The sequence below is a fragment of the Haliaeetus leucocephalus genome, unplaced genomic scaffold (assembly GCF_000737465.1).
Source record: "Haliaeetus leucocephalus isolate CR32 unplaced genomic scaffold, Haliaeetus_leucocephalus-4.0 Scaffold984, whole genome shotgun sequence".
Taxonomy (NCBI): Eukaryota; Metazoa; Chordata; class Aves; order Accipitriformes; family Accipitridae; genus Haliaeetus; species Haliaeetus leucocephalus.
The window spans coordinates 728,186-753,339 of NW_010973420.1; the positions used below are offsets into that span (position 1 = coordinate 728,186).

At 42.3% G+C, this 25,154-nt stretch overlaps 1 protein-coding gene across 2 annotated transcripts in view; it reads left to right on the top strand.

Annotated features, from left to right (window-relative positions):
- The window catches only part of PHF2 (PHD finger protein 2), an 84,708-nt gene that overhangs the window by 29,531 nt on the left and 30,023 nt on the right, over positions 1-25,154 (top strand). The window contains exons 2-4 of one of the 2 annotated variants that reach the window (XM_010584405.1): positions 14,906-14,991; positions 20,079-20,193; positions 23,128-23,288. In XM_010584405.1, coding sequence (XP_010582707.1) covers positions 14,906-14,991; positions 20,079-20,193; positions 23,128-23,288 — 362 coding nt within the window. The remainder of the gene's footprint in view (positions 1-14,905; positions 14,992-20,078; positions 20,194-23,127; positions 23,289-25,154) is intronic. The other variant, XM_010584406.1, reaches the window with a different exon arrangement.

Consider the following 25,154-nt stretch of genomic DNA (forward strand, 5'->3'; position numbering starts at 1 on the left):
CCTCTCAAATACAGTAGCCTCTGAGCATCTCCCAGATAAAATCAATAGTAATTCTCTGGTGGACTTCATGGAGTCTATTTAGGGTCAAGACTGTGGTTACGTGAAAATGTTCTTTGTGCCTGTCTGTGTAGGTTTATACATGTATGAATGTATCTGTGTCTCCAGTGTGGATAGATAGATATAGAAGTGAATTTTTGTTTGTTTGTTTTGTTTTTAATTCTGAGAGGATAGGTGATAAATTTGACAAGTTCCACTATTGATGTCAGAGGATCTAAGTTTATAGAGTTTTATTCTGGAAACTGAAGTGCCTTGTAGGAAATTAAAAAAAAAAAAAAAAAAAAAAAAAAAAAAAAAAAAAAAAAAAAAAAAAAAAGATACAACTTAATCAGAAGCTAAACTGAAGGCAAAAGTTGGTTTGAATATTACTATGATAAAGGGACTGTAAGATAGAACTTCCTCTGAAACCCAGGAAAAAGGTATTTGACACAGAATAAAACATCCAGTCATGAGAAGATGTGGGGTAGATCTGTGTATATTTGAAAACAGCCGTAGGATTACTGGCATGCTTTTACCTTGTCTCCATACAGGTGGTTTTCCCTTTTTTATTTCATTTTTCATATTTAGGTTTCTTTCTATTAATAAGACATAAGCAGATCCAAATTCAGCTCCCACACACATAGAAGAGGATGGACTCTGAGAGCAGAAATTGGCTCAGATGATTAAAATTTTTGCGTGAGTTTACATTTTGCAAGGCATTTTAACTTAACACATTTTTGGTAATTGGAAATGTGTTGTTTCTATGGTACCATGACACTGGTGTCAGCCTCTAGAAGACTGCACAATAGGGAATGCACATCTCAAATTCTTCATACCAATCGCTGTTTACGTTACTGGATCAGGAAACATGCAGTAAGGATGTTTCACAGTTTATTTACGTTAATATTTTGTCTTCTACATGGGCTTCCTGTCTCTTTGGTACTGTTTTCATTTTGTAAATTTACATGTTTTGCTTAAAGCAAGAGTGAGAGCGAGATTACATCTCTGCTTGTCGCATGACCTATTTACTGTTGCTTCAGAAAAGCAGAATTGTGTCTCTCTGCCTCTTAGCTTCTCATGGAGAGCAACACTAAGGAACTGCTCAGGTATTCAGTGGCAGGGGATGACAGCCAAGGTTGTGACTTGGTTCCTTGCCACCCATTCCTAATATCAAAGCCATTGGCATTGAAAAAGTTACCTGAATCCAAACTGAGTTGGGGCTTCAGAGTCAGCACAGGCTGCGGAGCAAAACGATTTATTGGCATGCACACCTAAGCAAAGACCACCACCGATTCCTTGGTGACTTTCTTGCCTTTTTTAAGGGAATGTTTTGAAAATTAAAGCAATAATATAGTGACCTGTAGTGTGTTGAAATGAGCATGAAGACACCTGTGACAGGATGTTGAGCTTTATATTCGATAGATGGCTTTTCATGCTGCTCATGATAAAGATTGTTGTTTCTCTGGAAGGGCATCCACAGGGTTTATATTCCTGCCTGCAACTTAGTGAACATCCATCTTTAAAAAAATGTTATTTTCCTAATGAAATACTGGGGTTCTTGGGTACTATGAGGAAAGAAATAGGTTAGCCATTGGAAATCTGGAAACTTACCTGTGTCTCCAAGAGTACAAGCTTTTTGGAGCATGGGCCTTCAGGAGTGGCTTTAGTCCATCTGCACTACAGCCGGGCTGAAGCTTATATGAGCTCACCAGCAGCAGTTTTAGGTTGGTCGGTTTGAGTACCAACGTGAGTAGCAAGTAGCACAGGCTTCACGGCAGCCTGGAGCCCTGTGTAGGGTCCCTAGGTTGGCTTGGTACCCACTTGCAATGGAGTCATAGCCTCTGTTACTGTCAGAGCTGCAAAAGTTGAGCTTAACCTTTTCAGTGAATACCTAGTGATTCTTTGAGCTCCTTACTTTCCAGAATAACTTCAGAGACTGGTAGATTTTGAACAGTTACGTTGAGCATGTTCAAAATTCAAAGTTAAATGTATACTGGTTGGTTTGACCAAACTGTGACAGATGAGAAGTGGACCTGCATTGATTTATTAATAATTACTTTTAATAATTGTAAGGATAAGTGAGAAGTTATTGGATTATCAGAATTTTTCAACAGCTGTACTAATTTACCTTCAGAGAAGGCTGTGGAAGAGTAATGCAGGACACCCTGGCATGCCCCAATGCACCCTTGAAAAATAAGAGGCAAGCTGTTTGCCCAAAGGATCCTTCTATTCTCTCAGGCCATGTTTTGCCAGCCGAGGACTTAGAGATCAAAAGAACTTTAAACCCATTGAAACACCTTCTTAAGAGCGGAATGGCGGTGGCTTTCAAGTTACACAGGGAGAAAGTTTCTTGGAGACTACTCTAGGGTAGGAACAGTTAGGGGAAAGATAGGTATACAGTCAGTTTGGAGGGAGGTTTATTGTAAATAAACAGTACTTACTTTCAGGAGGTTATTTTGCCACTGCTTACAGTTTGTCATTGCTCCTGGAGGGAACAGAGTTTCAGGTCTGAGCTTGCATGAGGCTAGCTGAACTAATTATGGCTCGCAGGGCAGTGCTGCCAAAGTGCTGGGGCTGCGTGCGGTGCCAGGCTCTCGCGCTAGCTTGGGTACCGCACATGGTGCAGCTGCAGAACTGCCAGGTGCAGTTTTACTGAAGAGATAAGCAGGCTGCGGTTTCCCCGCTTCTTCCACCCTTGCTTCACGGTGCAGCGACAACCATCTGGCTGCTCTGTCTGCCCAAGAGCGTGAACGTTAGGGCAGAGTTTGCCCCTGGATGCAGCGCTCCCCTGGTGTGATGGGTCCAGTGGAGGAGGTTATATGGGGCTGGGCAGAGCATTTGCTAGCGGAGCTGTATTGTTCTAGCATTTGAACAAGCTGCGTGGCACCCTGTAAACAGACCCAATAGAGTCATTTGATTCCAGCCTCTGCAAAGAAGCAATAGTTGAAGCTCTTGTTGAAATCCAGTGTCCACAGAGGAGGTCAGGAAGACCTGCAGGTAACTTCACCTGGTAACTACAGCACGACGACACTCTGCAGGACACAAAGTCTCTATGTGTGTGTGTATATTATAATTGCACAAGTATAACTCCTAGGTGTATGCAAATGTCTTAGATTCAGGTTGAGCAAAACCTCTAGTTTACAAGTTAAAAATGCCTGTTCTGGTGATAGTCTCAAACATAAATCTAGAATCTGCTTTTTCTGTGAGCTTCCCTGACACTAAACACCTCATGTAAAGATTTGTGGTTCCTAAGCACAGTGGGGGATTTAAATACAGAACCTGGAAAACTGAATTCCTATGCAAGTTGATGTTTGTAAATACTCTTCCAGCTCTTCCTGGAGGCTTTCTTGATAGCTGGGTGAGAACGGTAATGTTGGCTGGCTCTTGCAACAGGGAGGAATTTAGCATGCAAAGGAGTGATAGCAAGGCCAGAAGGAAGGTGTGGACTTCATGTTGACTTGTGTTCAAATCACAGGCAGCTGCTGCAATAAAGAAAGAGTCTTGGGTGCACCAGGAAAACACGTTGCAATAAAACTAATACAGCAAAGTTACTAACTTCAAATCTGGATAGTTTGTTAAGGGACAAAATGGTATTACCATGTCAAATTGTAATACCATCAAGTTGTTGACAACCATCAAGTTGTTGTCAAGTAAATAGGACAGATTGTTGATGATTACTAAGTATTCATTTGGACAGGTAAACTTTATTCTACAGTGGGGTCATGTTAGCACCACTGTGAGTATCCAGATAGGGTAGTTGAGGGCATATTGGCACTGTTGGGTTCAAGCACCAACATCTCTGTGTGGCTGTGTTTGTGCCTTAAGGAATGTGCCAGTATCGTTGAATCACTGATGGCTCTTCTAAATTAAAACAGCTTTTGAGTTGCTCCTGCTTTCTTATAAGATTGGCTGGCCAAAACCTAGACTGTTTCAGATCTTTTTTAGTTTCTCCAGGTGTCAGAAAAGAGAGCCTTCTAATTCAGTGTGTTCCAGGGACCCCTTGAAATCATTGTCCGTTTTTAACAGACTTTTGATCTAAGAAAAGCAAGCCTGATGTCGGTAGGCTTAGATTTGCTCCATGGAGGATGTCAGGAAAACATGCAGGACTCCACAGACCAGCAAAGGTTGGGAAACCACTTTTAAGTAATTACATTAGCTAAACATGATATTAAAAGAGATAAAGAGTGTTTTTGTAACAGCTCACCGGGAATCCGGTCCTCTCTCTATATGTTAAGATCATGGTTCTCTGCATTACTCCAAGTAGGAGAGCTGTATGTTTTCAAGAAAGGAAAACAAAATTAGTCTTGTGTTTGATACGTTATTGAGCACTTTCGTTACCTGGTATGAAATGAGGTCATGCAGGCTGGTTCTGTGGCACCCAGGCATTCCCCTGTGCTGGAGGAATTCCCAGCTGAGCACTTAGGGCAATTTTTCGGTCCTTTGTGCCCCAAGAGCAGCCCAGAAAGACTAGAACGGCATCCAGAATCTGGCTCATAGTTGAACTACAACTGCAGAATTGAAGGAAAGAAAAGTGCAGCCAAATTTGTGCTGCTTTGTGAGGAACTTGGCTCTGCAGAGCCTGGAAGGGGTTGGGAGTGAGACCGAGGGATGGAGAGTCACGGTCGGATGGCTGGATGGCAGAGGTCACTGTCCCTCCATGGAACTGGGACCAGCGATTTAGAAAGCATCAAATGCTTCACACAGTTCCTCCACTAATAAGAATATGTAGTAACTAACATATGGCTTAGAGGCTTCTGAGTGTGAATACCACTAATTGAAATCAGACCTGGGCTTCCAAGTGGCTTCAGGGATGCTTTTAAGAATCACACCCCTTTCTTGAGCTTCATTCAGCTATTCGCTTCAAGACAAAAAACCCTTTTCCCTTTTTTCCCCATATTGTTTTTTACTGCTTCTGTTGGGGTGAAAAATTCCAATTTTTCTTCTAACACGTTTCTTCCTAAGGTGGAGTAGTGGTGTAGCGTGCAATGTATTTTGAGGACTCATCTTACCATCAACTTAGAAGAATCTTCCTTAAGGTATTTTGAATGTAGGTAGGGGCTGAAAGTGGGGTTTATGCATCCAAGCCACTGGAGTAGTTTAGCATTTTATGCCTATGAATAACAGCAATGCAACCATGTAAAAATAGTAACTCTCTGCAGAGTGATCTAAACTTTTGTTTCCTTTGTAATGTGTTGAGATTACAGAAATCACTGGGGACTTCAGCGAGTGGATCAGATATAATGCCTTCAAAAAACAGGATATCTTTTTCCACAACAACTAACCTGCTTACAAAAATAGCAACTGAGGACAGATTATCATTAATAGTGTTCAGTGTAATAGAGACAAAACTATTATACTTTAGGGAAATATATCCTATAATAATAGCTTCAGTTGCTAAATATGATTCGTTTCTGGTGTTTTTAAACTTGTTTTATGACTCAGGCTTGAACAATCTGGATATTGTTGATTACATAAAATCTGTAATTCTCTGAATGTAATTTAAGTTCTCAATGTCTGCATTTTGTTTCTAGGCTTACTTTTATTTTAGCTTTCCTTGCAATTTGGGGTGCACCTTCTGAAAAATGTTCAGTCCGTGTTTTTAAAACTCTGCCTGTGATTTTTGCTCTCCGGAGAGCTCGGTGTGGGTTGCCACTTTCAGCAAGAGCAGCAAGCCCCTGTGCCAAGCAGCTGAACATTTCACATCGTTGGGGTTTGCGATTTATGTTGAGCCTGTTGCAGAAAGAGCTCTGTGATAAACATGTTGGTGGACTGTACACTTGAATACTTATATACTGCAGAGATAGGGCAGATTATCTCTTAATCAGGGAGGTGCCAAGCACCTGCACTGGCCAGTAACATCCCTGAAGTTCCTCAGCCATTTGCAATTAAAAAAATATTCTACAGCTGGCTTAGTTGGCTGTAACATTTGTTTTTCAGGGAGGTCCTGATTTCACTCACTTTTACAAATAGTTTTATAGAGGTCAAGTATTTCATGCTTTCTCCCAAAGGGCTAATTCTCTGCTGCATACCACAACTGCAAACAAGTTTGAAAAAAAATTGCAAAATGTGGTTCAGTCAACTAAAGAGCAAAGTTTATCCAAGACAGCAAAATGTACAACTGGCTGAAGTGCAAGGACGAAGAAGCACAGAAAGCAGCTCCTTGCTGTAATTCAATCCTGTTGGCATTTTTCAACTGGACTGTAACAAACAGATTTACTCTGTTCCTCTTTCTAAAAGGAAAGGGCACCTACTTTATAAGCAAGCAACTAATTCTACAATTGCAAACATCAAAAAGAGTGGGCAACATCCCCATGCTCCAAAGAACTCCCGAATAATAAATAAGGTAAAAATGGTGATACATCCCACCCTGTGCCCCTGAGACAGCACGGCCTCCCGCTGGGTGCTGGAAGGGAAGGTGGGACCAGGCTTTTCACATCAAACGAGGAGCGTAATTGAAAAGTAAGGAGAGCATCACTTGCAGTCATCCTGATTTCAGCAGCAGTCCCATTCATGCCCTTTTCCTCGTCAGAGTTTGGACATGGTTCTTGGGAAAGGCTGGTTCTGGGGTGCTGGCACTGACCTCGCATCCTGCCTGGACACCTGGGGCTGGCCAGGGCTGGTGCCCCCCAATGCCCTCCTGATCTGGGGGGCTGGAGTGTATTGCACCACCCTTACCCCCTGCGCCTGCTTTTACCAACACACAGCCAGGAAGAAGCTGCAGGACTGGTAGTGTTGTGCCTGTTCGCTGGAATAAAACTTTTTTAATGTCATGCCTCCAGCCCCCAAGTACTTGAATGATTTTGTGGCTTTTATGGGCATGGCAAGTGCTCAGAAGCACGGGTGATGTTTGACTAACTTGAATACATGTCCTGTGTTAGCACAGTATTCCTTGCACACGCTGTATGTACTCGTTTGTAGTCTGGTGGCAATAGTTGTGTGGACATTTCCCTGCTAAGGACCAGTCTAAGGTTGCTTGTCCGTAGCTAGCATCCCTTAGACAGTATGAAATCACACAGAGTCAGTCTGTGCAGGCTATAGCGCCTGCACCTTCTCCTGGTTTTTCCTGCAGCCTCTTTAGATAGCAGGAACATGGTCAAAATTGTGTAGAACAGAAAAGAAGCCCCTTCAAGATTTTTATAAGCTGGAGGAGGCTAATTCTTCCGGTTTCAAATACACGGTGATTTTGCTTTAAACAAGCTCCAGCGTTGGGCCCAGAACTGCGGAAACTCAAATGTAAATTTTAGCTTAAAAAAGTAACCGTGAAAATGCGTGGAGTTGTGAAGCCCAGGAAGGGCTAATGTCACAAGGAAAACATTTATTTGTAAATTCCCACAGGAGAATTTACAGGCAGTAGAGACAGACCTCTAAAGCAAAAGCTCTGTGTGTAGGTAGCACAACCCAGCACTTGCACAGAGATTGTCATCTTCAAAGCACCGAGCAAATGTTTGTTAATTATACTACAGCAGCCTTTGAGGCTATCAGGCAGGTATTAATATTACTGCTTTATAGGTGGAGAAATTGAGTCAAAGAAGTTACGTAATTTTCTTGGGATTAAAGACAGTCATAACAACCTGATGAATAGCGCAGATTTTCCTTGCCTTTATGTTTGCATGTTGCCGAAGCTGCTGTGCTTCTAATGGGAACAGCACAGATACAGTTTGGTTTGGAAAGGAGGTCTTTCCCTCTAAATTTATGTTTGTAATGCACCGAGGGTGAGCATATGTAAGGTGACGTGAAATACTAGCTATCTGGTGTAGCTAGGGTTATCTCTCATCTACGCCCTAATTCAACAAGTCCCACGTATTGGACACCTGCACGTGTGCCCAAGCCAGCACACATGGGTTTTCTCCTACCATTGCTTGCTCTTGGGTCTCCTACTGAAGTGACACTGATGTGTCTTTCTGTTCTCCCAAATGACTTTTGAACTTGCTGTTTAGCTTTAACTGTAACTGACAGGAGGCTTGAGGTCTCAAAGATTCCTGCATGTTTTCTGAAAATACATGGCTGATTAGATGAGACAAATCCTTCTGCTTAGGAAAAGGCTTGTGTGTGTGCTCCTTAGACACCGGAGAGCATACATGGAAGAGCCCTGGTCAGACTTCACGCTGTGACAGCCACCAGAAAAACAGCACACAAGATGCAAATCCGAGGAACAGCTCATTTCACTGCTCTTGGAATGGCTTCTTTCTTTCCCTTTTTTTTGTCTTTTCTTAACATCTCTTGTGTCCGCAATGTTGGCCGTTGCATGTCTGGGTGCGGTGATGAGGACCCAAGAAACTGCTGTCACTTAACAATGGCCCAGCATCAAACTGTGAAGCGTGAGTCTGTCTGCTGCTGGGAAGCCCTGAGTTTCCCACAGTACCTATAGTTTTTTTCAGCTGGTGGAGGCTTCAGAAACTGGATGGGTATCTTCCTTACAAATGACACATTAAGGAAGAGCATTATTGTGCAACACGTGATAAATGACACATCAAGAAACTATACCAGTTGTTAAGGGGTAGGGATGAACTCAGGTTAACTTCTAATTATGACCTTTATTACTTATAAAAATGCCGTGAGTACCTCTTCTGCACTGTGGCAGCTGCCCCACCCGGGGCTTTGATGCTTTATCCTCATGGGCTGGGGTGGAGCAGCCGCTTGCTGCTGGAGAGCCAGCAGCTGGCCCTGAGCACCCCTGCTGCCTGTACCCCTGCCAGACCCCGAGCATGCTGGAAGATGGGCCCGTCAGCACAACCCTCTGCTCTCCTGGGTTGTAGACCATTGACCATCTACCTCCAGGTTGCGAGAGAAGGGAGGGAGGAGTGTGAAATCGGTTTCCACTTTCCAAGAGTTAATGCGATGCTGGTATCCCAGGTTTGTGGCTGGTTATAAAAGTTATTTGGATTTGGCTGATTGAGGGAGAGAAGGAGAAGCAGACATGTGGTTGTGTGAAATAAGAGTTGAAGTGTCATTTTTCACCAGTGTTAAAATTCCCTAAGCTTTCAGCATGCTTCTGGTAAAGTGGTAAAGGTTGAAAACAGAATTTAAGTTAAAATACACAGAATATAACAACTAGTCTAGTGATTTATTTGCTAGTTACAAATTCTGAACAACATGTTTGACCATGGATGTGGCAGGCACTGCTGTACTCGTCCGTGAGCGCTGAAGACCTGTGCCCTGTGCTGGGCTGTGCTGTTGACCTGCTGGTAACCTGAGCAAACCCTTCCAATCCCGCCTGTGACAAATTCCTCATCTGCAAAAAGGTACAATTGTACTGACCTTCTTGGTAGATAAAAAGTGTGCAACGTAGGGAGAGGTGGGCTCTTCCCCATTTTTCTCTTCCAGAAATCGGGACCTGTAATTAGGGGGGTGAGGTGGGAGTGAGGGTGCCCCTTCCCATCGGAAGTCAGTGTGGTCCATGGCTATTCAGCAAAGAGCAAAGGATACAGCATCACCCCCCCAAGAGCATGCAGGTGCCAAGCATCCTGGGGAGCCGCCGTCACTCCCATCTGTGCTGGCTTGCAATCTTTCTTACAAACCCAATTGTCTATTTGAACACCTTATATTTCATGTTTGTGCTATGTTTGAAGAGTGCTTCTCAGGAGCGGATAAAATGTCTGTCTTTGGTTTGTTTTCAGAATTAAGATGTTAGCTTATTTTTTCCCTCTGTTCTATTCATGTATTACTAGATTTTATTTTCTTTCCCATCAAGTAGCCTTTTGTTTGGTTGTTTTATTTTTTTATATTTTTCTATACTTGTCTTCTGGTTGATAATGGAGATTACATGGCTGTGGTAGAACAGATACTATGTGGGTTAATTTTTCCCCTAAAATTACTTAAAATGTCATCTCACTGAAGATGACAAATAAATATTCTCATAAACATTCATGCTATAAAGCCAGTTTCCGACTTAGGCACCTTTTATTATTGTTGCCTGCATGAAAAAATTGTCATTAACTTTGTCAGAATACTGAAATTTGAATGTCTCTTCATTGTGAACACAGAAGCAATTTCATTTTAAAGTGGCAAAGGGCAGAGTTTCTAATAAAAATGTAATTTGTAGCTTCTGACTGCAAATGCTTCTGTTTGTGCTAATTCTCATTAAGTCACTGTAAAATGTATGATATATCAGCTTAAACAGCTGCAATATCAAAGGCTTTACTTTTCATTATTATTATTTTTTTCGTATAACAGTTTTGGTAAAATTCAAATGCATCAGTAATAATGTTTCACTTTTATCTCATTATCAAATTAGTTTTACGCTGCCTCAACCTGAGTTAAATCACTTAAATACCATTTAAAAATCAACCATTAAGTTGTTTTAAATAGTTCCAACAAGATATTTTTGGATGCACAATAACTAATCCCTTATTCCATCTTTCCTGCACTTGGGCAAAAAGGTGGAACAGGGTTTCTCTGGATGAGACGACGGTTGAGCGGTGTGTGCTGGCTGCTGCCGTGAGGCTGGTGCTCCTGCGTCCTGCATCCTTACCCTCCACACCAGCTGCATCCCTGGTTCCCAGCTGGCACGTCACGGCTGCAACCTCTCACGCGTTAACGCTGATGGGACAGTGAGCGTGAGGCTTTGCAGGGTGTCTGGGGACAGTTTTCTTTCCTTGCTTCCTTATCCTTCACCAAGTAAAAGTTTTCTCCTTCTGATCTGCTTTGGGAAGCTGATGCTTTCACCAAGAATGTGTTTGGTCCTGCCAAATGCCTTAATTATCACACAGTTAAAAAGCAGCAGCTGGAGATAATTCACAGTTAGACAGTTAGAGACATCCACACCTAAATACGTTGTTGGAGGACACCCACTTTGTCCCCGCGCACGCCTCTGAGTATGAAATCGCCGGTGCCCGTGAGGTACCGCTGCCGTGCAAACAGGAGGACGTGTTCAGCGATCTCTTTCACAGGCTGCCGTGGCGTAAATGCTGCACCGCTTGATCTGTGAGTTCTTGCAGCAGAGTGGGGTCTTGCTGGGGTGTCAGCACGCTGTTTTGAGGTGTCTGTGGGCTTTTTGAAACGGATTCTTGGACTGCTGCTACAAATGAGGCAAATAAATCTGCTCCTGCTGTTGTTCGCAAGGCTGCTTGCAGCTCTGCCTCCTGCCGCTTGGCCCTCTGCTCCCTGCCCGTCCTTTTGCAAGCTCTGCCTTGCACGCTGCCTTGCAGTACCTTTGCTGAACCTCTTACGTCCATTTTTATCTCATCAGCGGATCTGAATAATCACACAAAAGTGCTACTGAGAGCTTTTTCCAGTTCTCCTCTGTCGATGGTAACGCATCCAGGGCTCATATTGACAGATTAATGTGGGGCTGGCTGCAGCAGGGCCCGTTGCTGGAGGCTGCTCCCAAGCACGCCGCCTGTGATCCTGCACTGTCTGACTCTGAACCCGTTTGATCGTTGTAGGGGGTCAAACGCTTGGCTCGAGTCTTTTTTATGTTTGTGTTTCTCTCAGGCAAATGGGGCTGAAAAAAGAAACCGGAGGGACCAAAGTGGAGTGTTCTCATGAAAAAAAAATAGATGCAAAACACAAAGCACCATTTGTGCTCAAATTTGGGGACTGAGGGGAAGGACAGCACTGTTCAGCTGCTATAGATGACTTGGTTTTCTTCAGCTGGAGAAATGCTTTGATTCTGTTATATTGTTGATTAACCGCTCTGAGAAAAAATACATTTGTAAATTAGGCAGGAGACCTCTTCAGGAGTCTGCGCTGACTTCTGCCAAGGCTGGCAATCTCCTTCTGGTTCTCATTCACAGGTGCAAATGCTCTGGAGACCAACGCAAGGGTAGGTCACTGCTGCAGAGCTGACAGCCCCTCCACTGCCAAAACCTTGCCACATAAAACCAATACACCCAGCAAGAAATCCTTGTTCCTCTTCTGGCAGGAGTGTTATTGAGCGGTTGTCTCTCTTAACCTGTCTTTAACTGTGGCAATTCAATTTTGTATGCCTATATTCATGTGGAAGCCCACAAACAGTTCTGCTGGTGGAAATAACCTGGGGAGTCAAGCTCTGTTCATTGAGAAAAGGGGCACAGACTGGAACTGGGTCATATTTTGGTTAAAGATCACCTGAGGGATTTCGATAGGGTGATCTCTTGGACAGTTTGTACTTGCAACTTCATGTACAGTGAGGATAGTGGCTTCTGCCTACGAGTAGCTGTAAATGGCCAAACCTTATTCAAAAGCCATGTTGTAGTTGGAAAAGTTGACTGCATCTTTTAGAGGACCGTTTGAGTTTGAGGTCAGTTATTTTTACTTTTCCTTTTTGTTCTAGTTAAATATTTTTACTTGCTCTCAGAACAATAGCTCCCACCACACTGAAGCCTTTGCCCAATGCAGTAGCTTTTCATACCTCCTCCTATAGCAGTCCATGCAGCGCCCAAGGGTCTCATCTCCTTAGTTTAGCTAAATATAGACTTTTCAAGCCCTTGTATAGAGCCTAATCCATACCTTTACTAAGCTTAACAAGCTGAATCCAGTGGCATAAGCAGCTGACGCAGCTTTATGGGTAGAAGAATCCTCCACATTCTCTTACGCTTGCTCTAATCTGACAGGGTTTGTTTAATTTTTCTACTGCTTAATCTGGTATTTTACTGCCCGTATGTACTTGACTCTGAGGACTGGATTGTTGTGATGATTTTTCCTGTCTGCAAACTTACTCTTCAGTTTTCCATGCTGTCTGCCCACGGAGACCCAATAATTTTGTATTTTTTCAAGTAACTGTTTAATAAAAAAAAAATAAATCAGCCAAATCTGAAGTTGCTTTTAGACAATTCCGAAATAATGTCCTGTTTACCAGGCTGTTCACAGGCTGAACTCACAAAAATGAGAATTTCTCTCACCCTGTACTCTTTGGTTTGGAGGGAGCTGGGTCCCATACGCACACTGGCAGCTGCAACAGGATGAAAATATCCACAGAGGTTTCTGGCAGAATCTTATTTTGACAAAACATTTACAATGGTTACAGAAAGATTTGTTTCCATATCTAGCTAGTTTGGCTTTTTCCAGCTCGGTTGCAGACTGAATATTGGTTTTGTTGATTCTTTTTTCTAAAAGCAAGTAGATCTGTGTTTGTAATCATGATACGTACAGTTGCACATCACTGTGTGCCTTGGATTCAGAAATGGTTTCAAACCCACCTTTGTAAGCAGAGAGGGTCATAGTGCATTTTAACACTTAATCCTCCTGTCCCGAGCATGCACGTGTTTGTGTGTGTGCTCACGTACACCGTGTGCATGCACACATATGCACACCCCCCACCAAAGACATCAAAAGAGCTCTGAGCTCCGTGGAGCCAGGTAGCTGGTTCACAACAGCAGAGACTTGCAAGGCTTAAAAAAGCATAGAAGAGGTGGGCTTGCATGATCACGCATTATCCTTCCTTTATCTGTGCACCTTCCTGTCTGCCAGTAACCAGGAGTTTAGGGCCTTCCTACATCTAGACCATCATATTTAGTAATTGCTGGTGTATCCAACCTACATTAATTTCTGTAGTTATTTAACTTGTTTGTAATTTTGGACACTTTGGTATTGTCTTAAAGAGCTTGAACACGGTGAGAATGGTATCCTGTACATCGCTGGACAACTGACCCACCCTGTTGCCTTGCCTGTGGGAGAGGAGCAAACATCCTCTCCTCTGCTTGCTGTGGGTCAGAACCAGCAGCTAAAAACTCTGAATTCATCTTCCTGCACTGATCGCCACTTTGAACTGCCAGTGGGATGCAAGGAGGCTGAACGCTACCATATGCATGAGGATGGCGTTGCCATGACCCGTGCCCAAACCCTTTCTCTGGCAGAAGAGATGAATCGGTGTCTTCTGCTCACTGAAGAGCACTGAAAAGGCATTTCAGGTGGTGAAGCAGAGAAACTCCAGGAGTGCTTTTATCACGGTGTGATCTAGCCTTGTTTGTGCTGGTGGTTAAGGTGAAGCTACCTTTGTTGCCTCTTGTGGTTCCTCTTGCCTAGCTGAGCTCTCATGGAGCCATGACGTGAGGGCCGTATCTCACAGCACCCAACTGAAACTCTTTTTTCTGTGCTGCAAATGTGCCTTGCAGCCTGGGCTACTTCAGACCGAGCAAGCAGGAGCAGGATCCTGTTTGCTTTTCCTCCGTCGGAAGGAACAGTGCCATTCTGGAGTTCGATTATTTGGCTGGCTGCTCGGTGCTTTGACTGCGCAACATCTTCTTATCTTGGGTACTTCATTCCTTTGCAGTTTAGTTTTGTTTTGCCGCAGCGCTGTGTTCTGCCATTGGATTGCATTCACGCAGCGTGCCCACAGGCTGCGCTGTATTGTTGCATATGTTGTGCCATCCAAAATAATCTCGGTGGGTGTTCTAAACAGCTGCCATGATACAACCCATCTTCTTGGCAGCCAGAAGTGCTGTGAGCTATGTGTCTTCTTTTCCTCCTCATCTTCGTATATTGTAATAGAGATGTAACCTATATAAATCTTGCATATGGTATACCTTGCCAAGACTACTCTGGTACCTAGCAGCTGTCCATACATGCTTGGTAAAGAAGATGTGTTTTGTTAATTAGATTTACGTGGGATGGTGCTTGGAGAACTCCATGTAGATACAAAATGGTCTCCCTGGGAAAAAAAATTCTTTAGGACTCTCTGCCATTAGGAGGTCCCTGGTGAGCTGGTAGTGGGCTTCTGACTGACACCTTTTTAGCACCACATCAGGAATGTAGGCTGCAGAAAGTCCAGTCTGACTGTACTAGCGTAAAAAACACCTAAGCTTTGCTTTGATATAGCTGTTAGCAGTCAGCATAGCTGCATAGTAAATGCACAGCTTATTGGGGTTTGGTTTTTTTCATTATTAATTGCATGCTTGCATGTTTGGAGATGGAATCAAGCTAATGTAATATTTGCCTTCATATATTCCAGCTGTGTGGGTGTTGAAGAAGAAGAGGCACCAGATATAGACATCTATCATTGTCCAAATTGTGAGAAAACCCACGGCAAGTCTACTTGTAAGTATACGTGCACAGCTGGTCCTCAGATACACAGCAGATTCCGTATGTTTAAACAAAAGAAGCTTTTTTTTTTTCATCACAAAAAGACACACCTAAATATCATGTGTCATAAATATTAGAATTCAAACCATGAGGTGAAAAAAGATGTTGTGGGGAGAAAACCATGGGTTGGATTATGGAGCTTTGGGTGCAGCTCCCTGCCTGACCTCAGGCAGTGTGTATGAGCTAATGCAAGGCACCTTACCTGGAGCTCCAGTCCCCAGTCCTGGCAATGAAATGATGCTTCCTTCCTTGCACGGAATTAAGAGTTATGAAGGTAGTTAGTACTGTGGGCTAGAAAAATCCTACAGAGACAGCTAGTTCTAATACAGTGAATTTTGGAAACTACATGGTGTTTTTTGTGTTTGGATGAGAAGAGTAAGAAACAGTATGTTATGCTTGGCCTGGATATAAAACTGTAGCAATTTCAGTGGCAGTCAAAATTGTAGGATGTACTGAGGGTGCCAATTCTTGCAGTTCTTTCACAGGAAAAAGTTCTCCTGAGTAAAAGTGACAGTTGATCTCAGTGGGAGTTTTGTCTGGGAAAGAACTGTAGGATGTGTTTGCCTTGGTCAGATTAATTCACAAATTCTTTCTATTATACAATGGGGGAAAAAAAAAGAAAAGAAACCAATCCCTGAAAAGACGAAATGCTTTACTTGAAAGCCATTTATTATAAATAAGCAACAGTGATGCGGAGGTTCTCACTGCTTTGCAACCTTAACAGCAACACACAGAGGAAGAGCACAGTGCTCATCTGCCAGGAGCTGAACGAATCATAATGTTCCTTTTTTAGTGCGAAATAAGGGATGGCTGGAAACTGACTTCTGTTGTGTTAGAATTCAGTAATTTTAAACCCAAGCAATTATTTCTGCACTGCCTTAAAAGTTAAAGTTTAAAAGATTTCTAGGGCGAAAGGGGAGGAGCCTGAAATGTTGGTTTTGGGGGCAAAAATGGGAATCATTTTTCCACTTTGACTTTTTCAAAATCAAGTGTGAACTGGAAACCTGAATGACCTGCAGCTGTTCCTGTCTCCCAGATGGTCTGCTAACAACTTTGGCGCAAGCAGAGCACCCACAAATTGGGCAAGCTGGCAAAAAAAACCCTTGGGAGGCTTGTTCTGAAAGACTTAACAAAATCAATATGTCCCCACAGAATGTTTTTATTTAAAAGAGTCAGGCTTTCTAAGGTTTTCTTGGAAGATTTCTGACAAACATACTGGAAATTGGTCAAACAAATAACCACAAATCATCTTCAAGTGAACAATTTGGTATTAGAATGTGTTGTGTTGAAAAGGGGGGCATGACTGCAGATACTCCCAGGCTGTTGCTGACCCAGTATAGAAGCAGCAGCAGCAGCACAGGATTTCTAGCCCCTGAGTTTTGTATAACACTGAGATGTGTCTGATGCTTTGGTTTCTTTCACTTTGCGTTGAATTGTGAATGATGAAAGGCACCTACTTTTCAGGGTGAGGGGAAAAAAAATCAGAAGCAGCAGAAGGCTATAATCAGGAATTAAATATCAATACTATAAAAACTGTGGTGCATGATCTTAGAATTCAAGAAAAGGCAGTTTTATTTAAAAGATAACAAGTTTAATATACTCATTAAGACGAGGAGAGGTGAAATGACAACAATCTTTTGATGCTTTAAGAAGGTTTTTGGCTATCCAATTCTTTTTATCCAAATAAAAATCTGACTTGGCAGTACGTCTTTTAGTCTGCATTGTGCAGCACAGCAGAAAGTGCTGCTGGAGCGCTGTCGCTAGTCATAGTCTTATCAATGTATGAGGTTATCAGTGTGGTAGGAATACAGAACATTGTATCATTCTGCAGTACAGCAATATGACTTTGTTTTCTCTCTTCAGATGCATTGCAGAAAGTTCAATGACGTACAAGACCAATCATCAAAGTAGTTGAGTGTAAAAATTTCAGGAGCATTTGAACATTAGTTATTGATAACCTCATCTTGAGTTTTGGTGAAGTGCAAGATCACAGGTTCTCAAGCTGCATAGCCATTTTCACCAAGAACTTGCAGAATCGTGGATCTCGTTGAAAAATGAGGCTGTTATCCTGTAGCCCCTCCTTGCGGAGTGCAGTAGGCCAGGAAAGACTGATTAAATGAAGGCAGGAACAGCTTGGCTTAATGCATTCATTCTGTCAGGCATTTGTATGCAGGGTGTCCTGCTACACGGCACTTGGGCTCTGCTGGGACTTCTGGGAGATGATCACTTTCATTTGTTTATTAACTGTTACAATATATGTTTAAACTAGTTATCTACCACTATCAGTTTTGTAATAAATGAGTAAGAGTTGTTCCAGAGCCAGTAGTTCACTGGTAGCATTTAATTATTGCAAGATTAGCAAAGGGAAACACAGACACCAATTGTCTGTTATGCAACTCGTCTGGATTTAAAAATATATGTGTATTTCTGGAGCATGCATTCCGCAATATATGTTTTCCAGATGTCAAATTTTAAAATCATTTTCCTCTTCTTACATTTTTCCACTTTACCAATGTGGCTTCGTGGCTACTATTTCAGAAGATTGCTTCCTGTCATATGACATTTGAAGCCATTTCGGTTTAATGAGATTTGTAGGGACTCCTCTTTGGGAAAAATTATACACATTCATACAAAATTTTCTGACATCATTTAAATAAAATGTAAGTGCTTTGTTTAGGCAGACTTGACTCATTTTCATAACACAATCTAAAATGTTCGGTTTGATTGCTGTCTCATTTGCAGCAGTGAAAATCAGGAGAAATTCTTTGGAATTGGTGAAGTTACATAGATGCAAGCAAACCAAAGTCAGGCTGAAACTGTTTTTTAGTTACAACTTTTAATATAAATCAGTAGAGAACTAACAGGGTGCTTCTAGGTATCCCTTCTTCATAAATACACTTGAAATAATGTAAGTATACTTTTGAGGTCTAGAATTATTAATTTTGAGATACAGTTTTCATAAAAATATATTCCCTTTTTCCTCTGGAGGGTTTTCTGTAGAAGGAGCAGGGTTATACTTTCCAAAGGTCAAATTTGGATCAGAAAGTTCTGCAGAAAAAGAAATCTGTAATCATTTAAGAAAAAGTGGCCTTTCTGGCTAAAGCTAGTATTTGTTGCACATGTTGGTGGGCCTTTAATCCTTACTGTGGTGTTCATGGTGAAGATGAAACATAAAGAGAATGGCTGAAAATGGGCCAAATGTCGATTGTTTGATGTAATATAATGGTCTACAGCAGCAGGCTTGCTGCTGTCCAGGTGATAGCACCTCCTGGGGAGTATTCTGGTGGCAGAGGCATCTTTGTTGCCTCTGCATGAGAGGTGGATGTGAGAGGTGGATGCCTGCCGGCGCTCAGTGCCGAGGGAAATAGCTCCCCAGTGCTTTTTGAAGAATTGCCATGAATTTCTTAATTCAGCACTGATTTGCTGCTTTTATTTCTCAACACTCCATGCTATCTGAAGTGTAATAAAAGAACACGCGAATATGATAAGCTCTTTAGTTTTCACTGTGGCAAGTGACACCTGTTTCACTGGGACTTGTGCTAAGAGTCCTAGTGTTAGTTCAGATATGCTGAAAGGGGGAGGAGGCAGTCATTGGAAAGGGAAGGCGAGGAGGAAGGTTTGGCATTCATGTAGAGCTTGTTTCCTTTGTTACGAGGAGCATTGAATTAATACACTAAGCCTGAGAGTCATTAAGATAAAGAACTAGCAGCTTTAATGAATATATCCAGCTAGGCTGGAGAGCTGCATGGAACCAATAAAACCAACATGCTTTGTGCAAAACCTGGGATGGATTCACTGGGAGATGTCTTTACTTGAGTTATTCCAGGGTTGTGGTCAGGAAAACAAAGTTAGCTTTTCCTGAACCTCACGTCTTGTAGCTGCAGCCTCCAGATTCCTTTCTTAATGAAAAAGTACGTGGATCTGTGTGTGTGTGTGTGTGTATGTGCATGTGTAAAGAATGCGGAAAGAGTGCCATCCCTGCATGGTTACTGAGGAGTCTGGTTCCTTCCCTAGCTGTTTTGAACAGCAAGAAAAGCATAAGAGATCTTGATTTTGTGTAAAATACTGAGTTTCATGATGTAAAACAAGGGTGAAAAATAAAAGTTGTGACATATGAAAATTCTACTAACAGAGGCTTGAAATGATACAAATACACACTTGGGGCAAAAAACAATTTACTACCAAAATGAGCATATCCAGACAGACTGTGGAAATAGGAACAGCTGAGAGAGATAGTGCTGACTAAGAGAAAAAGCTGGACCAGTTTTTCTTGCTCTGCGTTATCTGGCTGTCAAAGAGGCAAGGCAGAACTACATTGACATTTGACTTACTTATTTGTGCTTATTCCAGCTGACCCTTTTTCCATGATGAACTTGCCTGTATGTCTGTCACCCACTGGGAACACAGTTGAGGGGCCTTCAGTCTGCTGTCGTCACCTTAAGGCCTAAGCCTGGCTTGCCTTTCAAAACCTAGGAATAAGAGGAGTTCTAAAAATTGCATTTGTGGTGCCCTTGCATCTTCTTTTTTTCTTTTGTTTTTCCTTTTATGTGCACGCTGTGTGCAGGGCATAATTCAAAGCCCATCAAAATTGATGTAAAATCTGCCACTGCTGGACAGACCTTTAGACTAAGGTAATTCATGACAAATATGTTTATAAAGATCTATACTGCATATTGAGAAGGCAGAAAAGTGGCTTTTTAAGAGCTTTATGATAAGGAGTAAGTGTGTAGTCTGGCAAGTACAAAATGTCCAGAGCCTGTGTTTGCATAAAGCCTGTGGTAGCTGTGCAGCTCAGTAATTATCCGTCTGGTTGCCCTTATGTTACAAAACGAACACTGTTCAGTATGTAATAGATCTTCAGGCTACAGTGTAGTTGTCTAATGGTGAACTGAGAGCAATATTAAAATTTGCAGTGCAGCATAGTGGGGGTTCCCTCTTTTCTGCTCATGTAAGAAATGAAATGAAGACTTGTCCTTCCTTCAAATGTCTTAATAATTATCTTCTGCTTAACATATGGTACTATCCATTTCATTCTTTTTCAGTGAAAAAGAAAAGAAATTGGCATAAACACGATACCGGACAGACGACAGAGGTCAAACCTGTACAGAACGGGAGCCAAGTCTTTATAAAAGAACTTCGAAGTCGTACTTTTCCAAGGTAGGTTGTTCAGCTGCATGCGTGGACAGGGCTGTTGAGGTAAAGCATGTATAACCAGTTTCGTATGAAGCTGATGATGATCCTTGCTGAAAGCATTACATAGTACAGAACGATGAAGTTTAAATGAGCACTGTTTTATTGCAGTTGTCCCAGGCTCTTCCCTTTTTTATATTTGTGCAGCCATATCCAAATCTACTCTTGAATGACCCCAGTTCCTGTGGATTTCCGTAGAAGCTAGTATTTGTAAAGACAAGAACAAGAACGTGTTTGGCCCCTGCAACATTCGCTTACATAAGAAACAAACCAATTTATTGCATAGAATTATCCAGTTCTCAAAAATACTAATGGTTTTGCTGAAGTCTGTCTCCATCTTGAAAAGAAGAACAATGACATCCTCAGTTGCTACAGTGACAAAGGCTCTCTTATTTGGGGTAATGAATAGTGCTAATTGTTAGGTGACATGTTCTACACTTTATTAGGCTGCTTCACAGCCATTTGTAAGAGTGATGATTTTCTTCTGGTTCTTTAATGTAGGCCTTAGCCAAATAAATCCTTAATTATTAATGACTAATTATTTTAGAAGAATCCTTGGACACTGGTAAAGTGTACTTGGTAAACACAAAACTTCTTCCTTTTTATGGAGAATTTAATTTCACGTTTAATTTCAGATACTGGTCTTAGACTGATTAAGGAAAACGCTGAAAATACCTCTGCCAAGTGTTTGCAGCGCCTGCAGATGTGTTTGACTGAACTCGTGATCCAGTATTTTTAGTTGCTTGGCTATTTTTATTTGGACCTGCTAGAGTTTTGTCTTAGGTTTTGGGGGTTCTTTTTTGTATACAGAGCAATTTCACAGGTTGCAAAGCTAATTTCTTAAAAAAGGTCTAAGGCCTAGGGCAGAATGGTTTCAGTAACCTCAGAGATTGCACTCACATATGCAGTATCTCTAAGTCACTCCCAAATTGTAAAAAAAAAATGGACCCCCATTTTTTTTGTTTGTCACATAAATGTGCACACAAGAAAATCCTGCTGCCAAGTTAAAGTTTCTGAGAAAGAAGGGTCTGTAGCCCAATGGAGTGCCTGCAAGATTCAGGCCTCTGACATCTACACTTGCACCATTAGTAAAGCAAAGTCTTGTTGAGAAATTTTCTCTTCTGAAGAAAATGAATGAAATCTGCAGATGTTCACAGAACAAACCCCAACACTCATCAGTCAGAATGTGATGAACAGAAAAAGGGGGTCTGCGTTCAGAGACAGAAACATCACTGCTGAATCACAGCACACGACAGTAAATTATAACCCACGGTTAGTCCCTTGGTGAGGCTCGGATCAAAAGGAACAGTGAAGAGAGCAAAAAGGCAAAAAATATAATTCATGTCGTTCCGCTCCTGAATGTTTAATACCAAAATAGCATTAGAGCAGTAATAGTAGTAGTAATAACAATTAAATTGATGGTTCACGTTCTTCAGTGTAGGTGCCAGACTCTTCATTTTGGCACGATCATTACTAGATGCTCTGGTACTGATCTCTCTTTATGACTATGTGTAAGTTTCGGTGTCACATTTAGAAGCAAATCAGACTTGAACAGGTACGCAAGATGTATGTGGGCCCTGTAAAGTAAGTGCAGAGGTTTAGTGGTAAATCGTGGTTTGCTTCTTGCTCCTTAAAATCTCCAGCTTTGTTCTTTGCACGTTGCTGGCGTACGGTACCAGTGCTGACATAAATGAGGAATGCTCCTTTTAATTTATTATTAATGAATTTTGCCTCCTGATCAGCCATTGCCGATTCACTGAGGCTGGGGTGATCCCGAAATCAGCTGGCTTTCTACAGCTTATCCCTGTTTGCGTCCGGCCATCTTGTTCTCTGGGGTTCAAACCCCACCAGGGCGGCCTGAGCGGGCCCAGGCTGAGGGGTTCCCCCTGCGTGGTGGGGTGTCAGGGGGAGCCCCCAAAGCTAAAGGGTGTCGGGGGGAGACCCCACAGCTAAAGGGTGTCGGGGGCTCTGCCACAGGCTGGGCTTCATGGGACGGTGAAGGCGGCAAGGTGGAGCACACCGGCTGCCATGGCAGGGCTCGCCGCCTCCTCGCCTTTCCCGCCAGTGTTTGGTGCCGTAGGAAGATGTGAACTGTAGTTCAGAACTGGTGCAGGAGAGGGCAGTCATGTATTAGCCTTACCTGCCTGGGGAGGTTGGGCTTTTTGGGGTGAACACTCAAACTTTAGCTGTCCCGTCCCCCCCACCCCCAGCAGCTGTGGCCTGGGCCTTGCCGGGTGGCTTTTGGAGCCCAGGTGACAAACAACACACGGTGGCAGGGTGCTTTTGGGACAGATGGTCCTTCCTATACTGTCACTTTGCACTCCAAATTCAGTGTTTTACTCTTCAAAAGATGTAGAAATCAGACTTGAGTTTCCCTTGAGAGTTGTCGGTGCACATAGCTGGTGCTCTGATGAAGCTGCCCTTTCCTTAGTCCCTTTGAAGCCCTCCCAGCGACTTGAAAATGATTTGCAGAATATTTCCCAAGCAATTTATTTGACTACTTAAAAATGATTTGCAAAGTATTTCCTGGGCAATTTATTTGAGATTGTGTAGCGTTTTTAGTCTTGCCTTCTTTAGAGTGGAACATTTCACACTAATTTCTTTAACATTGATCAACAGTAACTCGACAGATCCCTACAGTTGAGGAAAACGGTCTTTCACTGTAAGCTGTTATTTTAGGAGTTTCCAGTAGTTGGTGCATGAGGCTCAAGTGAATCAGTTCCGGATGATTTTAGTGTGCCCTGTGTTCTTTGCAATAAATGGCTTTTTGGCTTTTGTCTTGTGCACCTAATTTGCATATAATTGCTAATTCATAACTTTTTCCTTTCAGTAGTGAAATGCAGAATATACCAAACTCTGCGTGGAAGCACTTCACCATTGAATCTGTGTTTACTTTTTCAGTGCTGAAGACATAGTCGTGAAAGTGCCGGGCAGCCAACTAACAACAGAGTATTTGGAAGAAAATGGCTTTGCAGAGCCCATCCTTGTCCCAAAGAAGGATGGCCTGGGTTTGTCTGTACCTGCACCCACCTTCTACGTCAGCGATGTTGAAAACTATGTTGGTGGGTGTCTGGCAAGCAGGTGGCATTGTACTGTTTGGAGCTCAGCTGCTTTTTCTAAAAATATATACATTATTTGTATAAAAAACTGTAAAATATATTTTAAAATATTGTCTATGTCTTGAGCTATGCTGACTTCAATATTTGTTTATAGTGGTAGCTTGTGATTAGCAATTAATTCTCTCTTATTTCCTGTACCAACTTGACAGTGAGTCTGAGCCAGACCGCGCTGTACTCCATAGCACTACATTAAAAGAAACAGTCATAGTAGTACCAAGAAATAGTTTCTTCAGGCCAGGTCTTAATTGATTACTGCCATCTCGCTTTGTATTGAAGGAACTACTAGACTGAGACTCCCACTCTACAAAGACAGTCCATTTTTTAACGCTGGTATCAGTGAGAGTTATTTTGATTGCTGCTGGTCATTTGCATTCATTCAGCATCCTTCTGTCTCTAACCTGAGCAGGGTATTGTACTGCATCTTCTCACAAGTCATCAAGTCATCCCACCTTGGAAGACATACCTTGGCCAGGAGCCATGGAAGTGCTCTGAAGTCGCTTGTCTTGTCTCCGCATCCTTCTTCCTTTAGCATGTGTGATCTTGTCTCTTGTCCCCTCTCGGTCTGTCCTTCCTCTGTGTTACTTTCTGTCTGATTCTCTCTCCTTCCAGTCTTCTGGCAAGGCATCATCCTTTTGGAGCCACGACTCCAGCTCCAATGTATCTGTCTGCGTTTCATGGTCCCTTTATCTCCTTACACAGTCTGCTAACTACCCGCTCGTCCTGCGCTCTCCTTACCAGACCATTGGCCTGTTCCCCAAACTGGAGGGTACTATCACCAGCCATTGCTGTTCTTGACTTTATCTATTGCTTTTGCAATAGATGAATAAAGGAGAATTCAAGACCCCTGATTTTATTGTTATCTCTATCCCATTGCTTCTAGAGGAAACATATTTTCCTTGCCCATCTGCTGCACTTTGCAGATTTTCTTGTATGACCTGGGTGCTCCTTATGCATCTGCAGGCTTTCTCTCAGCCTCTAGCTGAAATAATCCACCCTACCAACAGAACTGTTAGTGAAAAGCTGGAGGGAAGAACATGGGTTGTTTAATCTGAAGCTGGCACCAGATTTGAAAGTGAACAGCACAAATATGTGCTGGTCTAACCTCCATGGGGTTAGTTCACTTGAACGGGATTTCCCAGGCAGGGATTTATCTCGCTGTTTTGTAGTTTATTACATTGGGCCTAGAATGTCTTTTAGAAACAACCTAAAATAAGTAGCAGAGGACAAAACACCACAAACCAGACTGCCAAATACATCATTACTGTTCTGGCATTTCATGAAAAAACAAATTGATTTTTTTCCCCCTCCTAATGTGAAAAAAGCTATGAATGAAATGCTGAGAGAGGAAAAATACGGCCAATTAAAACTGAAGGGAAGAAAGACTGGAGAGATGCTTTTCTTGCAGAAGGGATAAGAGAGTGTGCTTAGCAATGGGCACTCTTTATAAAGCTCTGACTTTCTCCATGTGTTCTTTGGTTTGCTGAGCATAAAATTCCACTAATTGACTAATACTGTCAGTATTAACACTGGATATTTGTATCCAGCAGGGTCTGTCAAAGGAAATGTGTAAGTACTAGGAGATTATTCTCTGTTGTCTAACACAGAGGGGATGGATTTTTGATAGGTGTAATTTTGGGTAAATAATAAAAAGTAATTTTTTTTGTGGCACACCTGAAATATCATGTTAAAAAATCGGAATTTTCCTGCAAAACTCCTTCTCGATTGTAGATTTCAAAAGCAAAAATTTAAAGTAGAGCATAAGAGAACTTACAATTTTGGAAAATCAGTTTGGCAAGATATCCTGTCCAG